The sequence below is a fragment of the Amblyomma maculatum genome, chromosome 1 (genome assembly GCF_055883805.1).
Source record: "Amblyomma maculatum isolate TAMU_Amacu chromosome 1, ASM5588380v1, whole genome shotgun sequence".
In the NCBI taxonomy this organism is placed as follows: Eukaryota; Metazoa; Arthropoda; class Arachnida; order Ixodida; family Ixodidae; genus Amblyomma; species Amblyomma maculatum.
In genome coordinates this window covers 66,496,286-66,511,689 of record NC_139344.1, presented here as the reverse complement: position 1 = coordinate 66,511,689, position 15,404 = coordinate 66,496,286, and the positions used below count along the sequence as shown (strand labels likewise).

Sequence of the window (15,404 nt, the reverse complement as noted above, 5' to 3'; positions counted from 1 at the left end):
CTATGATCTTGTACACTTACCTGGGAGTCATGTCACTATGTATTTTAGTGCTAGCTTAGTAATGTGTATGTTTGTACTTTAGAATTGTCTCCTATATGCCCATTTCTGAATTTCTGTTTAGAGCATGAAAAATAGTCTTTATGATCCTTTAAGCTTATGGTATGTATCCATTTATTTGTAGTATTGCTTAGAAACGGCTTTCTTAGTGAATGCTTTCTTGTGAAATAGTACATTTTAATATTTAATTTTATGGTGCACAGCACATTAACTATATATTTAAATAAATAAATTATAATAGTGAATTTGCCCTATCAGTATAATATAAATTGTTACATCAGTTACAGGATGGAGATGCTGGTGCCTATACCATTCAACTTCTGATGTCACTGAAAGAGGTTCATCCTCCCAGTAATATGCGTTGCGAGGCTAGTTGGTTCATGCTCGTAAACTTGTATAAGCGTAACAGAGATAACACAACATGCAAGAAAGACAGGACAGGGCACTTCCTTTCTTTCTTGCCTATTGTGTCTGTCCCATCTTTCTTGCCTGCTGTGTCATCTCTGTTGCGCTTATTTAAGTTTACGATCATCCTCCCAAAATATACGAGTTCTTTTCACAGTTGGCTTTGATTTTGTATATCACTTGTAGCAACATTCATTTAGGCCTCCTGCATCATAAAAATCGAAACAGAGATATGAATGCTCATATCAAAGTCTCGCGTTTGTGATGATATTGTCAAAATCTTTTATTTCAGAATGGTGACTCATGTTTGCTTCTCAAGCAGCAAAAGTAGCGTCTTCTCAGTCTCACAAGGTAAAAAAAGTTGATATCGGGCTATGCTTTGAAGTCTTGAGAGCTCTATACAGCTGAAGACACGATTTTTCTTCTCTTTTTTTTTTTTCTTATTCAATCTAGTATTTTGTCACTGCTGTGCCGAAGGTTCTAGCTGTTTGTATTCTTTGTCAAGATGTTTTTTCACAAAACTGGTGTCCGCTTTGTAGTGGCTGCTGGTTCTTTATTACGTTTGTTTGTATTTGTTTAATGACTGCATAAAAATGTACTCTGCTTATTTATGCAGATTATGATTATGGCAGCTGCAAACAATCTGAAAGCTAAAGCTTTTGCTTGTTTGCTAGTGTGACTATAGCCTTGGGTACAACTTTTAAAACAAGTGCTTAATCAGCTATAAAGTGGACATCCTACTCAGTAGGCTGCATGAGCTTCCATTATATCTAATTGGTTTTTTTGCTGCTTATACGTTTTGCCTTTCTTTTAGAATAGTCCATTCTCAGCAGAGTTGCATGCAGCCAAATTGCAGGGCACACTAAATCATGAGTGCACTTATTTATTAGGTACTATGGTGTGAATGAAAGTTCTTGTAAATGTGAGTGAGTTTGCTGTGGACCTGATTGAGTGCTTGTTTATGCAAGTGGGCATGAATGACTTTACATGTATAACTGTCACTGTAAAGGCAGTTTCATGTGAGGGAGGGTTCATATATATGTGGTTGGAAGAAAGTAGCGCTGAGCTGAAAAAGAAAACCTAGGTAATTAAAGCTTGGTAATGTGCCTTCAAATCTGGCTAGGCACCACCAAATGCTGGTATGCTTGCAGGTATGGCATTCTGAGGCTTATGATATAAGTACTTATACCTTCAGCTTTGATGAAGCACTGCTCTCGTACGAGCCTCCAACCCGCTGCAGTTATATTGATTTCTTGATAGCCTGTAAGTGAAAAAATTAATTATTATGCTCTAGATCAGCAGATTTTCAAATGGTTCTCAGTGGTCCCCCCCTTTCCCCTTCTCACTTTGACAAGAAGGCTGCGTAACATTTTGACCTTTTTCCATAATCCTGTGGAAAACCTATGAATAAGGTGTACCTGTACGTGTGCACACATAAAAGGTCCCTACTGCTGTGGGCAGTTGCTGTTCGTGTAATTTTTTTATGTTTCTTCTAATACATTTTCAATGACGTATGTAGCATTTCTGTTACTGGCTTGTTTTTTATTTTTCTTTCTGGGGTTCTTTGTTTTTCAGTTGATTTTGGTATTACAAAAGTAGTTTCGGAGGAGCTTTTAGCTTGCCAGAATGCTTTGCCTGGATTTTTTTATGAGATTTTGCAGGCTGTTCCTGTTTAAGCTCGCTTAACAAGTCATGACTGCATGCCTTTTTCCTCCTCTTCAGACAGCCTCCTCAAACTATACTCCCTTGAGCAGAAGCAGCAGCTGCGGAGTGTCAGCATATCACACATGGTAAGACATTGGCATTGTCTCCTTAGCCTTTCCTTCAGTAGCTGGCTTTCTGTAGTCTTGCATAGCTGTTGTAACCTGTTTTAACTGTAGGTGCCTTGAGCATAAGTAAAGTATACAGAGGCTGCCAAAGACTGAAGAAAGCCTGCAGCAGGTGTCTAATAAACTCAGAAATGTGGGCCGCTTGCTTTTTGTGTAGTTCTCCACCCTTAAGGATTTCAGACCTTGTACTGAAAGTGCTATGCCAGTTGCTTCTTGTTCTTTTTTTTCTTTTCATAATGCACCTCTGTATTGCTGTTCACATTTTGGCACGGGCCAGTTCCTCCCTGTGTCTTACTTGCAGCAACGCGAGTATGACATGCTTTCTGTGCAAACAGAGGATTGCCGTAAATATCCGCATATAACACGAGGTTTTTTTTTTTCCTGATTTTATCGTGTCAGATTTCTGCCTCATAATAAATGCTGGTTCGAACATATTTCTGAATAAACTTGCAGTTCCTATCTCATTATTATTCAGCTCTATTAGCATAAGGCTTCCAGTGAGAGGAGGCGTCATCTAGCACAGGCGTCGGTGTTTCGGTGGTTTCGGTTTTCCTGCACTGAACCCGCGTTCCTCGCGACTATGGCATGACCCCGGTGCTCGCGACGCACACGCGACTGGAAACAGATCGATCACGCTTCACATGATGCAGGAATGGCGAAAGCAGCACTCGGCATTTGCACGGGTCTCTTCAGCCATGCCGGCCACGCCTTGCAGCCAAATTGTGGACATTTGACTAGCATTACCAGGGTCACACTTTTGAGAAATTTGGGATAACAAACGCATTTAGAGGTGCCGAAGAAGAATTTCTACGGAAGGATCTCTAGCAAGGGACTCTCGGCAAACAGGAGACAGGACAACGATTCCAAAAATGCCGACTCTTAACATGCATTCAGGCCGCACACGCGGTGCTAGACGCGAACAGGTGTGAGCGCGTTCATGCGCTGCCATTCCGCATTTGAGTTGGAAGCAGCCTATACTGATTTAGAACTGGTTTAGAACAACCGGGGGACCGTGTGGCTTTCGCGATTGCTGGGTAATAGTGAGCTGCACTCTCCTTCTCACGGTGCATGAAATTCTGTGATCATCAAGCGTGTCGGCGCGAGAAAGGGAGCTAGCCAGCACCGGTGCAGGAAGAAACTGTTCGATGCCTGGCGCTGGGTTGCATTAGACGTGAAAGCACAGAGTGCGTACGCCTTTCGGAGCAACCACGAAATTTAATGCTAATTTTGCTTTTCTTTCTTCGCTCGCATTATACATGGATAAAAATATTTTTCCCATTTTCGCTATCCAGAAATTACACCTCATTTTATATGCAAAGTCTGTATTGTATGCGATTTTTTTTACGGTAATCATCATTTCTGTATACAGCATTGAGCCACTATTTGATGTTCGCTATGTCCAGGTTGACGGAAAAATCAGTGGTCACAGATGGCACGAGGGCTGCAACGCCCCCTTTCTTTTCCTTTGCTTGTCTTTTTCTGGATGCTGGCCCATGGTTGACAAAGGTGTGGTGTTGTTGCAGACTGATAGTGTGCAGAAACACTAAATGACAGTTTTAATAGGCCTTACTTGGCGATTAATTTAGCCAACAAGCTAAAATGTTTTACTTCCACCACAAGACTAGCGAAATTCTTTCTATCCTTCTGTAATGAAGTTGTTCCAAGTTGCCTGTGACTAGTTAAAAACATTTCTCTCTCCTCTATTAAGTGAATACTTGTCATTGGATATACAGAGGAATTTAAAATTGCATTCACTTCCTGAAGCCACATGTTATGATATTTCACATGCTGAGTATTTGTGTTGTGTTCTTGCCTGCAGGCTCTGTCCTCATTCATCGTAATGAATGACAAAACAGTTGTTGTTGGATCATGGGATAATTATGTGTGAGTGGTTTTTTCCGCATTTACGGGAGCATCCTGATGTGCAGTATATCATATGTATAGGTATTAAATTGAACTAGAATCTTCTAGAAAACCCTTTCAGCCCCTTGCAGTAAACATGCAAACATTACGCGCAAAAAGCTGTTTTCTCATATGGTTAATTGTGCAGTGACTGTCAGGTCCTCATATGTCCACATTGTGGCTTAACACTGCTTATAGGTTTTGCTCTGTTCTAATGTAGAGTCTGGGAATATGAGATCAGTAAAGGCCTGAATCAATCAGTTCAGTCACTCTTTTTATTCATTCACGTAAAAAACCTATTTCATGAACGTCAACTTAACTCCACCTCAATGCTTTATTCCCTACTGATGGAAGAACAGCAAATTTTCAAAAGTTAATATTATAGCCATAGTTTGTGCTCTTTATGTAGCAACGCTAGTATGGTTTCCTTAACATTACCAAATGCAGGTGTGGGGCAGCAATGTGCAATTTCAGCAATTTATTCTTGTTTTGGTAATGGTAAATGGCACCATGATGAGAACAGTGTGATAGTTTCAGCAAAACTTCATTTTTGTTTGATTTTCCAAAAACTTTTTATGTTTATTGGAAGTAACATTAGTCCCTTCCAGTAGGTTTCAAGGTTTCACCAGTTAAACACTTGAACAGCATACAAAACGAGGCACATAGGAGTGCATACAAATCTATTCTTGCTATTTCAAAGCTCTCTTCCCCCCTGAACAAATATTGAAAGGGATCCAGTGGATATCTTTATGCAAAGAAATCAAATTTTAGATCTTTTAAAAGGGAAAAAGTTTCTTGGAATCAAAATTTTAGTAATGGTGTTTGTTGTGTTGGGGTTTATGACGCATAAGCAACTGAGGCTATCATGCACCAACCACAAAGTAATGGAGTCACAGTAATTAAATATTTAGGGGACATGTACTTCTGTACGCTTATTCCAAATATGCCTTTTAATTTTATACAAGTCCTTGCATACTTATGTATTATATGTTGTATTTTTGTTGAAACCTTCTAAGAAATTTTTAAAATTTAGAATTTTAAAATTTAAGAAATGTAAGAAATGAAATTATGATCTTGCCTATTGTAGAAATTGAAGGGCAGAAGCTTTAGCAGGAATAATAACTTTTCTGTTCATTTCTGAAGCGACAACTTCTAACCCCTGTAACTCAAGTTCTACAATAGGCAGCAGGGTCGTAATATTTCGTTTCTTGGCGTCAAGAAAGCCCAGTGGCGTGCATTTTAGCAAGTGCCCTCTGTTGGAATGTTTAAAAGCTCTCTCTAAAAAAAAAAAGGAACACGTTACTTATGTGCACAAGGAGCTGTTCTATGTAAAATTAAATGGCACATTCGAAATCAATGCACAAAATTATTTTAAACTCTACATTCCAGCAGTAACCTAAACCGACGCCAAATAAGTTGCATATGTAAAGACGCTGTGACTGAAGGGGCAGTCTCTTATTGATTTGAGTATGGATAGTTTGTGTCTTTGTTCACTTGTGCTTCAGCATAGTTTAGTCGCAGTTATTTTTTGCCAATTTTCATGCCATCAGTTACATGCATGCTTCATGTTTCAATTTCACTACTTTTTTTTATGCCGTTGACAAGTGTCCGAACATTGACCTTTGTCACTTTCTTTGCTGCTGCATTAAAGATGACTTGTTCACAAGCTCAAGAAGTCCAGTATAGTTATCCGTTTCTGCTGCTACTGCGCTGGTTGATTTGTTTTAATCATGGAGATATATTTAGAATAGGGTAGTCTGACCAAGGCTTACTTAGAATGTCATCTGCGCTGTGTGTTTCTGGACCTCATTGAACATTAAAAAGATTGGTAACTACCACAGTCGACTTACTAATGTTAGAAACTTTTTAACTACCGGTGCCGCACTTGGTGTATTTAAGAGACCCTTCTTTGAGGTCTACCCCGCCGGGGTGGCGCAATGGTTACGGCACCAGACTATTGTCTACAAGCATGCGGGATCGAATCCCAGCCTCGGCAGCTGTTTTTCAGTGGAGGCAAAAAGCAAAGCGCCCGTGTGCTGTGCGATGTCGGTGCATGTTAAAGAACCCCAGGTGGTTGAAATTTCCGGAGTCCTCCACTTCTGCGTCTCTCATAGCCTGAGTCGCTTTGGGACGTTAAACCCCACAAACCAAAGCAAACCTTCTTTAGGGTCTAGTTCAATTCACACCTTTTCACAGGAGCCGGGCATTGATGAGGCATTTGAGTTTTCCTTCTCTACCCACCCCAGTTCTGAAATTGAATCCATAGAGTGCCAGAAGCATTTTTCATGCAGTGCTAGAAAAAAAAATTATGCACTTGTGTGTCAGCATTCTATGGCAACTCCAGGTAATCTGCCTGCAGCATTGACACATGTGTCTCATAGTTATACTTGGGTTCATGACTGTGATTGCCTTATGATTGGCGTGCTCTCTTATGATTGCTGTACTGTCCGGCTTGAACCAACAGTCATCTGCAAGCTTTCTGTGCAGTATCTAGTGTTGTGTTCAAACAGTGAACGCAACAAGTGCAGTAACTTGCCCATCTTGGGCCACTGCAAAGTCTTACAATTTTGAAATCACAAAAGCACAATTTTTTCAAACATCATAGGTTCTGCTTAGCACTCTTTGTATATGCACGTGTGGAATTAGAATGTAAAAAGCAGACTTTCAGCAGATATGTCTCAAGATTAGCTCCTCCTTTTAAATTATGCAATTTATGTCAGCCCACCATTAAAGGCCATTCAAAATTCCCATTGCAATGTAATAATAAAGTTTCATAGCCAATAATCGTCGATCAACAAATGGACTATGGCTCTCACTCAATGTCAACCATTGTTGGGTTCGAACCCGACCACCGGCGGCTGCTTTTCGATAGAGGCGTATGCTATGCGATGTCATTGCACATTAAAGAACCCCAGGTGGTTGAAATTTCCAGAGCCCTCCACTAAGGCATCTCATAGTCTGAGTCGCTTTGCGACGTTAAATCCTTCAAACGAACCCAAACCATTTGAAGATGTCTTCCTCTTAGTGTTGAAGTCTCCTTTTTAAACAAACCGTTTATAATGAAAAAATCACTTGCCAGTTATGACTGCAAGCTACTCCAAAAGGAACTGTGAAGGCAATACTCAATATCTGAAATTCTTTGGTGCAGCTTAGTGTTGAACTAAAGCATTCTCTAGTGCAGTGTTATGTGGATGATAATTAATATGGATTTATAGATGCTTTGTTTTGATTTTAAGTAATGTTTAATTTCAAAATGTGTGCTTCATGTGCATGTATTTTAGTGCACTGCTAAATGCCATTTACGAATTAATTTTCAGTCATGCAGTGTGACTCAGTTGCACTTACCTTAAATTATTCTTTCAAAGAGGGCAATGCAGATGGCCTGTTCACTGAAAAAAGTGCATTTGACCCTGTGCAAGGTAGAGCAAGAATGTGTTCATACCGAATGAGGAAAAATTATTAATCTCTAGTTTTATCCTCTGAAGCAGCCACCATAATCACGAAAAATTGTTGATGCTCATTTCGTTAAAATTTGATCCTTGAAGCTTTAAAGTGATTTTTTGCATGGCCAACCCTTATTCTCCTGATTGTTTTTGTTGAAATATGCATGTTGGTTAGCGTGTGCTTTTCATGTCATTAGGTGACGCTATCTTTTGAAAGTTGCTAGACATTGGTGCTCACGTTTTCGGAGTGTAAGATTGTGTTTTATTGCAGATATGTTTACAACATGGAGTATGGACGGGTCACTGAATCAACTATGGCTCATGAGGATGCAGGTATGTCTGCCATTCCTGTAGACATAACTTTTTTTTTTTTATGTAGGCCAGAATCCAATACCAACCGTTCTGCTTTTTGTTTAGAAGAATAGTAGAAAAGTGAGCTGTACACTGGTGAAGTCAAAAATAAAGCACGTGTAGTGGCTGAACAGTATAACTGCTTGTTCTAGCAGCGGTGCATGGAAATGATTGGCATGTCGCTGCTGTAGACACTGTTGGCTCTTGTAATGCTAGGTGGTGAACATTTACAGTGAAAATTGTTTTTTACTTTCTTGTAAATATACAGGCTGTGGCAGAAAAAATGAAATGGAGATTAGAAGTGACAGCCTCATATCTTGACTAAAGTGCTGAAGAATGACCGATGTTTGGCGAGAACACGCCACGCAAATTTTTGTATTGCTGCTGTTTTAATGACCAGCAAGGATATAAGTTTGTTGAACCCCCGCTTACTCTTTCCCCATTTGTGTTGACATTTGTGGCCTCCTGTCAACCTGCATTCCAGTGTCCGGCCTTTCCTGGAAGAACGGAGTGTTGGCAACTGCATCCTGGGATTCCACGGCAAAGGTATTTATATCTAATGTCAGTTACTGGTGTGAAGGTCTGATCCGTTTGAGAATTCTGTGCTTTCAGTAAACAGTTCTTCCGTAATTTCTTTTTTTCCGCTGCACTTTCTTACAGCGCATTTAATGGTCTTTGAATGCATTCCTGTTCTAGTGTTCTGTTTCATAACTTGTGCTCAAACACAATCAAGTGGTTCAAATCCAAAGATAGTGTTATGTAAAGATTGTAAACCATTGAATGTGGTTGTGTTGCTATTGGGTAGTAGATTCTCTTGTAGCAGCTTACTGGAAACCTTCTCTATATCTCTGTTATGCTGGTGCTGCTGCGCACAGTATGAGATCATACCGACTGTTGTTGCAATGCTAAATGCGTGCTGTAAAATGCTTTGTCATGTAAAGATTGTAAACCATTGAATGTGGTTGTGTTGCTATTGGGTAGTAGATTTAGCAGCTTACTGGAAACCTTCTCTATATCTCTGTTATGCTGGTGTTGCTGCGCACAGTATGAGATCATACCGACTGTTGTTGCAATGCTAAATGCGTGCTGTGAAATGCTTTGTCATGTAAAGATTGTAAACCATTGAATGTGGTTGTGTTGCTATTGGGTAGTAGATTCTCTTGTAGCAGCTTACTGGAAACCTTCTCTATATCTCTGTTATGCTGGTGCTGCTGCGCACAGTATGAGATCATACCGACTGTTGTTGCAATGCTAAATGCGTGCTGTAAAATGCTTTTCTCGGTCGAGCTCGTTGCTTATCAATGCTGGGAGTTGATGCAGAGATGGCAGATGATAGTGATATATTTTTCAGTACCATGTTTGAATGACGTAATTGAGCGATTTGATCTCGGAAACCCACATTCTCTGCACCATTGGCAAACTAAAACAAGTCACTTTCGCATGCCAGTGGTGCCATTTTGCCAAATCTGGGAAAGAATTAAATCAGCACGCACACACCAAACTTTTTTTCTCAAGAAAAATGCCTTGTAAAATGTATTCAGTTCCTGACATATTTATTAGTAGAAACTTCACATTTTTATACACATTAGGGGCACTTTTCTAAAGCTTTGAGGCCAAATTGTTGTTCATTGTTTGGATCGTTTTCAGTGCATTTTGCCAATTACTGAAGTTATTCCTTTATTTTAGGGTGCCTTATCTTAGCAAGGATTGTTAGGGAGTGGATGAAACAGACAAAGTTTAGCGGAAAATATTTAAGAAGAAAAGAAACGAGTGAGCGGCCAAATCAAGAGGTGTTCCTAGGAAAGCGTTTTCATGAGGCAGATATAAGTGTAGTTTAAATAAGGGTAATCCTGTGGCATATTCTCCGTTCTAAGAGCAATAAAGCAAGTGTTTCAAGGTTTGTGACTGCCTGGCCCATTAGGAAGTGTTTCCATGATAGGATGCAGAACGCAAATCAGCAGAATAAGTGAACTGCTGCCGCTGCCTTAAAGCATTTGTTGTAGCCAACACCTTAAGAATTGCCCCTTTGTGGTGCTGTGACTTACCACAAATGTCAGAACAAAGCATTAAATGTTGTTTGGAAACATTTCACATCACACCGGGTGTATTTTGCGAAATTTCTCTCACGGAGCATGCTTCAAGGAGTGTGCTCAAAAGGCAGAGCAGAGCTCTGCATCACCTGAGACAGTCAGGAAAGATATAGAAAGAAGGGAGACCTTAAGAAAGTTTTGGGCAATATGCCAAGAGACCAAGAAAATGTTTTTTTATTATTATTATTATTATTATTATTATTATTATTATTTTGTGATGCTGATTGAACCATTTCTGTAAATGAGGAAACACGCAAAGCCGCAGTTTTCTCAATATGATATTTTTGAGATTTGCTTTACTTTAATGTATCATATTTTTTTGGTGTATGGCCTGTTTATAAGTCGCATTCGCCAGCAAACAACACTTAAAAAAAAAAAAAAATATGCAAGTCACACCGGTCTATAGGATGCACCTGGTCATTTGGTAAGTGCCATGAAAAATCGCTGAGAATCCAATCGTCAGAGTAGAGACAAAGGACGCTTGCGGCAGCTGCCATGCATAAACATTGCTCATTCTTTTTCCACGATCTGCTTTTAGTGAGTTCTTACCCTCAGTTTTCTGTCATTGCACGTGCTGTCTGCACCAGTCTTTGGCAGCATGCCAAAGTATCACATGGAGTGTTTTCTTTAAAGAAATCTGAGTGGACTGGTTTGTTGGCAAGCGTGGCAGTTTGTCAAGACATAGCGGAGCCAATGGAGGGCATGGCTAATTTCACAACTATTCTTGCTGAATTCACCGCAACACTGGACCAACCATTTGTGTTAGACACTTTTAACTGTCCTGCAGCTCTCTCCTTTTTTTTTTTTTTTGACAGCGGATACCTGTAATATTCTCATTTCTTGCATTAGCAGTTAGGGATTACACAGGCAGCAAAGTACCAGCCGGTCGTGATCACCTTGCCTCGGTGGTGCACAGTTGCTGTAGTGATAAGCGCACATATTCAAGCGCCCTCGGCATCACTGAGCTGAGACGCTAGCAGCGGTGCTTGAATGAGATGGAAAGGAGGATTTGCGGTGGAAGCATGAGTACAAATGCCACGTAGTCACGTGTTTGACATGTCACTCAACCACAGAGGCAATTTTTAGCTGCCGCAGCAGATCACCCATTTCCTTCTTGTTTATCGTGTTGTAGTGGCCGGTCGTCCACCAGCATTGGCAATCAGTTTGCTGTGAATGCTGTAATGTATACTGAAAGTGCAGCATTGCAGTGTCGATAGCATTTCAGTTTCAGTTTTCGTATGCAGTTTAACTGCTGTACTGTCTTTAGTTATTGAGAAATTGTACATTTAGTTCTATAACGTAACCTAATTTTTGTCATTCGATTACCTAAAGGGAAAGCAATGCAACAGTAAACAATTGCGTCATTTGGAGATCACAAGCATTACTGATAAGCATACGAAAGTTCAAACTTAAATATGCGATAGTTTTTGCATTATAATGATGAAACCAACAATACCCATTTATCCTACCATACCTCCTTAAATGAAGCGTTTAACAGTATGCATCTAGCGTAGAAAAAATGAATAGCTTCCTCAGTGATTACGCCGGGTGCATGAATGATCAACAAGAGGGGCCTGCACTAAGAATAATTTTTCATTTCTTTAAAGAGGCCCTGCAACATAATTTAAGTGCATTCTTTTGCTTGTTTGTTGCATGTTGAGCAATGGTGATGCTACTACCACCACTCGTTACGCGTATATTTCGGTATTTAATGTTTTAATTTGCTCGAGAAGCAAAATCATGGTACTGACGGTGTTGGCACACAGTGGTGGTTCTTTGCAGTTGATATAACATCACAGGCACGCGTTTGACGATTTAATGAACAGTAAATGCACTGCAAATTGTGTCCATTAGGAGAAATTTGTTATGTCTCAAAGCTATTGTAGGATGCCTGCGGATAGAGAAAGGGGTGGTCAAAGAGAGGGCTCACGAGAAAACCACAATAGTTGGGGGTGCATGGTGACAAAAGGAATGTCTCCTTCTCCGTCTGCTTCTGGTATCTTTGTTCCTCACTCTATTTCTACCAGGCACCAAGGAAGAGATCTCGTCAACTTTAGCAAAAGCGTGTTATAGTGACTGGGAAACCATGAGAAGACATCTTCCGCTACGCTGTAGTGGCGTGCTCATGTAGGCTGTTTCTATTGGTCACATGTCGTCAATGGATGAGTGAAATGGGAAAGCAAAAGACCAGGAAAATTGAGTTGAGGGCAAGTTTTGATTTTCTTGTATTTTGAAAATTCATGCCTTAACTCGCAGTCTAGCTTACCAATTCCTGTAATACTTCGTGATTTGGTATCTGTGTGACCATAAATAATCCATCTAAGCATAACAGACAAGTGTTGCAGGGTTTTAAGGGTTCCTTATTCACTGGCCTGTGCTTACCATTGTGATGAATTCCAGACTTCCGAAAGTGTGAGATGAGGTGTGTAGTATATTATGGGTGCTCTGCATTTTTAGTTTTTTTCTCATCTTCATCATATCAGTATGGTAGCATTGCTGGGCTGCTCTTAGCACTACTACTATAGTAGGATACAATTAAAAAAAAAAACAGCATTTGCTAAATATCGGTCATGGTATGCAATGCGTATATTGCTCTGCTGAGCAGAAAACAACAGCAGTTTTTGATATTTGACTACACCAAATAAGCCAGGGGCATTAGAATTCTTGTGCTAATTGTGCTTATTTAGACAAGCAGAAAAACAGCAGACTGCTTTTTGTCACATAGGAATTGTATGTGTTGTTACCTGTACTTTTGAGTTCTATCCAAATACAGCAATTTTTATTCTATATGAATGTCATTTTTTGGCAGTTCTGCAATAATGTTTAATCAATTGCATTGTACAGATTCCTTTAGGTGTAGCAAAAGCAACAAGCCTGGACGTTATCATACTTTTCCTTTGCAGTAGCTACCAGGGAAATTTACAGTGACCTTTGGCAAAGTTTGCCAAGTATTGTTGGTCCCTTTTAGAGACAAAAGATTGGTGGGACTCTTAAGCTGTGCCTTTAAGGGTATGGCACAATATTGTTAAAGGCTTCCGTCTATGGCTCCGCTTGATGATCTATATTCATGTATACCCACTCTGCTACTCGCTTGATAGCTAATTCATTTTTGTCTCTATATGTCACATAGATTCATTAGCATACAGTCCTTAGCCATTTATTTATGGGAAAAACCACCGGACATAGCGTCTATAAAGCCCTGCTTTAGTCATGCCGTACAGACGTGCTTGCACGGCCTAAGAGTAGAGTTTTTTTACTCTGCCCAAGGGTCTTGGAAGATTTGATTCCAATCTCGGCCACCCATCTGAAAGTAGCAGCCTGAGTTGGCAGCTCCTGACATGTCATGTGCTCAGAGATCTGCCTTGCTTACCCTTTAGCTGGAGCATCATTGTAGTGGAGACTGCCGTTTTGAAGTGGTTCACCTGCTTTTTAGATCAGTGGGCCCCATCAGGAGCCATGGCAAAATTGCGCTGTGGTGCTTCCTTGTTCTGTTCTATCTAGATCTGGAAGCTGGCAGCCCATGGTGACAAGGGTGGCTTCAGCCTGCTTGCAGAGCTAGAGCACGAGGCGGGTGTGGCCTGCATTGCACTGGATACTGAAGGGGAGCACTTAGTGTCTGGCACTGTGGAGGGCTGCGTCAGCCTCTGGGAGCTGCAAGGCTCCACTTGCATTGGGCAATTTGACAGTGAGTCATTCATGGTTTTCTGCTATGACTGTGCGTGAATCTGCTCACTAAGCTAGGGGCGTGATATGCTGTGTCGCCTGCCCCACCGTGATGGTGCAGTGGTTAGGGCGCTCGACTACTGTGCCCAAGGGCGCGGGATCGAATCCCGGCCGCGGCGGCCACTTTTCGATGGATGCGAAAAGCAAGGCGCCCGTGTGCTGTGCGATGTCAGTGCACGTTAAAGAACCCCAGGTGGTCGAAATTTCCGGAGTCCTCCACTACGGCGTCTCTCATAGCCTGAGTCGCTTTGGGACGTTAAAACCCACAAACCCAACCATGTTGTGTCACTTGACATTCTATTTAAACTGCTTATCAACACTAGCTCAAAGGATGCGCGCAGCCTCAAACTATGTAGCGCTTTGTAGCCAAGCAACTGTCACATATAATGGCCCATGTATGGTAAACTTCCAGCTTTGGAACAAATTTGAGGTCAGTCCTTTGTGAATTTTTTTCCCCACATACTAAGAATAGAACACGAAAGAGAAATTACAAAAAAAAATTAGAGCTGTACCAAAGCTAGCATTTATTTGTCTATGGCATCAAGCTTAGACCCTTTCATAACCAGACTACACCCACCCCTCTCTCTTCCCAGTCTCCAGCTGCAGTGTGCAAGATGTGGAAGAGTTGACTTCGCTTGTTATGATCTGTGCCCACACCATGTTTGTGGCTAGGCTGACCACGGAATTGCTGCTAAAACCTGTGCATGTGATTTGGCTATATATGTATATATATAAGTACTTGGTCTATGCAGCATTTCCCTTTAAGGGGACATGCTCCAGAACGAAGCGTTTTTGTTGATATTAGAACCAGGTGTGCTGAAAATTTCTCATTTGGTCAATTTTTAGAAGCTGTTTTCAAATCTGGTGTTAATTCCTGCCTATCTAGTTTGGTTGAGTTTTTGCAAGTCTTGCATTTTGAAATATAACGGTATTTTTGTGCACCTATTTGAGGTCAGTATGAATATCACAAAGCAGTGAGCATTAGGTCAGTTCCTTTATTGTGACGCAGTGTATACAGTGAGAATGAAGTGTTATCTAGAAATTTTCTGAAGGTTTAAAAAAATATATTGCTTTTTAAGTTTCCTTTTATTTCTGGAACTATACAATGATTTTGCAGATTTATATTTGATTCACAATAAATTCCAATCAGAAATAGCATAGCTGTATTTTGCAAATACTAAAGAACATTCATACAAAATTTCATAGTGATACAACATTGACGGGTGAAGTATTGCTCTGCACAAGCAGGTAGGTTGCTTGAAAATAAGAAACAAAGAAAAGATGGCTTTAAAGTTTCAACAATCATTTAAAGAGTGAATATAGCGCTTTTTTTTTAACACAAACTTGGGAAAATGCAGCTAAGGAGCTGCAAAGTAGCATGTTTCCTTAGAATTCTCCTGCAGCGCATATAGGTCCCTCACTTTGCCTCAGTAGTTTCTTTAACAGACATTCTTAGGACACGCAGACTGTAAAGCACGCTGCTTAATAAAATCAATTCCCGAGAAGAAAGGATACCCTGCTTCCCCGAAACTTGCTCAAAGCCTGTGTGTCCCTGATTGAACTACAGCGAGGCCACCCGACACCACGTGGTACAGCAGCTTTGA

The 15,404-nt window shown here is 40.6% G+C and overlaps 1 protein-coding gene across 1 annotated transcript in view; it reads left to right on the top strand.

Moving 5' to 3' along the window:
• The window catches only part of LOC146202697 (protein FAN-like), a 78,186-nt gene that overhangs the window by 40,631 nt on the left and 22,151 nt on the right, over window positions 1–15,404 (top strand). Inside the window, exons 23-28 of the mRNA XM_084588252.1 lie at window positions 755–813; window positions 2,185–2,252; window positions 4,111–4,175; window positions 7,908–7,969; window positions 8,472–8,533; window positions 13,579–13,762. Coding sequence (XP_084444378.1) covers window positions 755–813; window positions 2,185–2,252; window positions 4,111–4,175; window positions 7,908–7,969; window positions 8,472–8,533; window positions 13,579–13,762 — 500 coding nt within the window. The remainder of the gene's footprint in view (window positions 1–754; window positions 814–2,184; window positions 2,253–4,110; window positions 4,176–7,907; window positions 7,970–8,471; window positions 8,534–13,578; window positions 13,763–15,404) is intronic.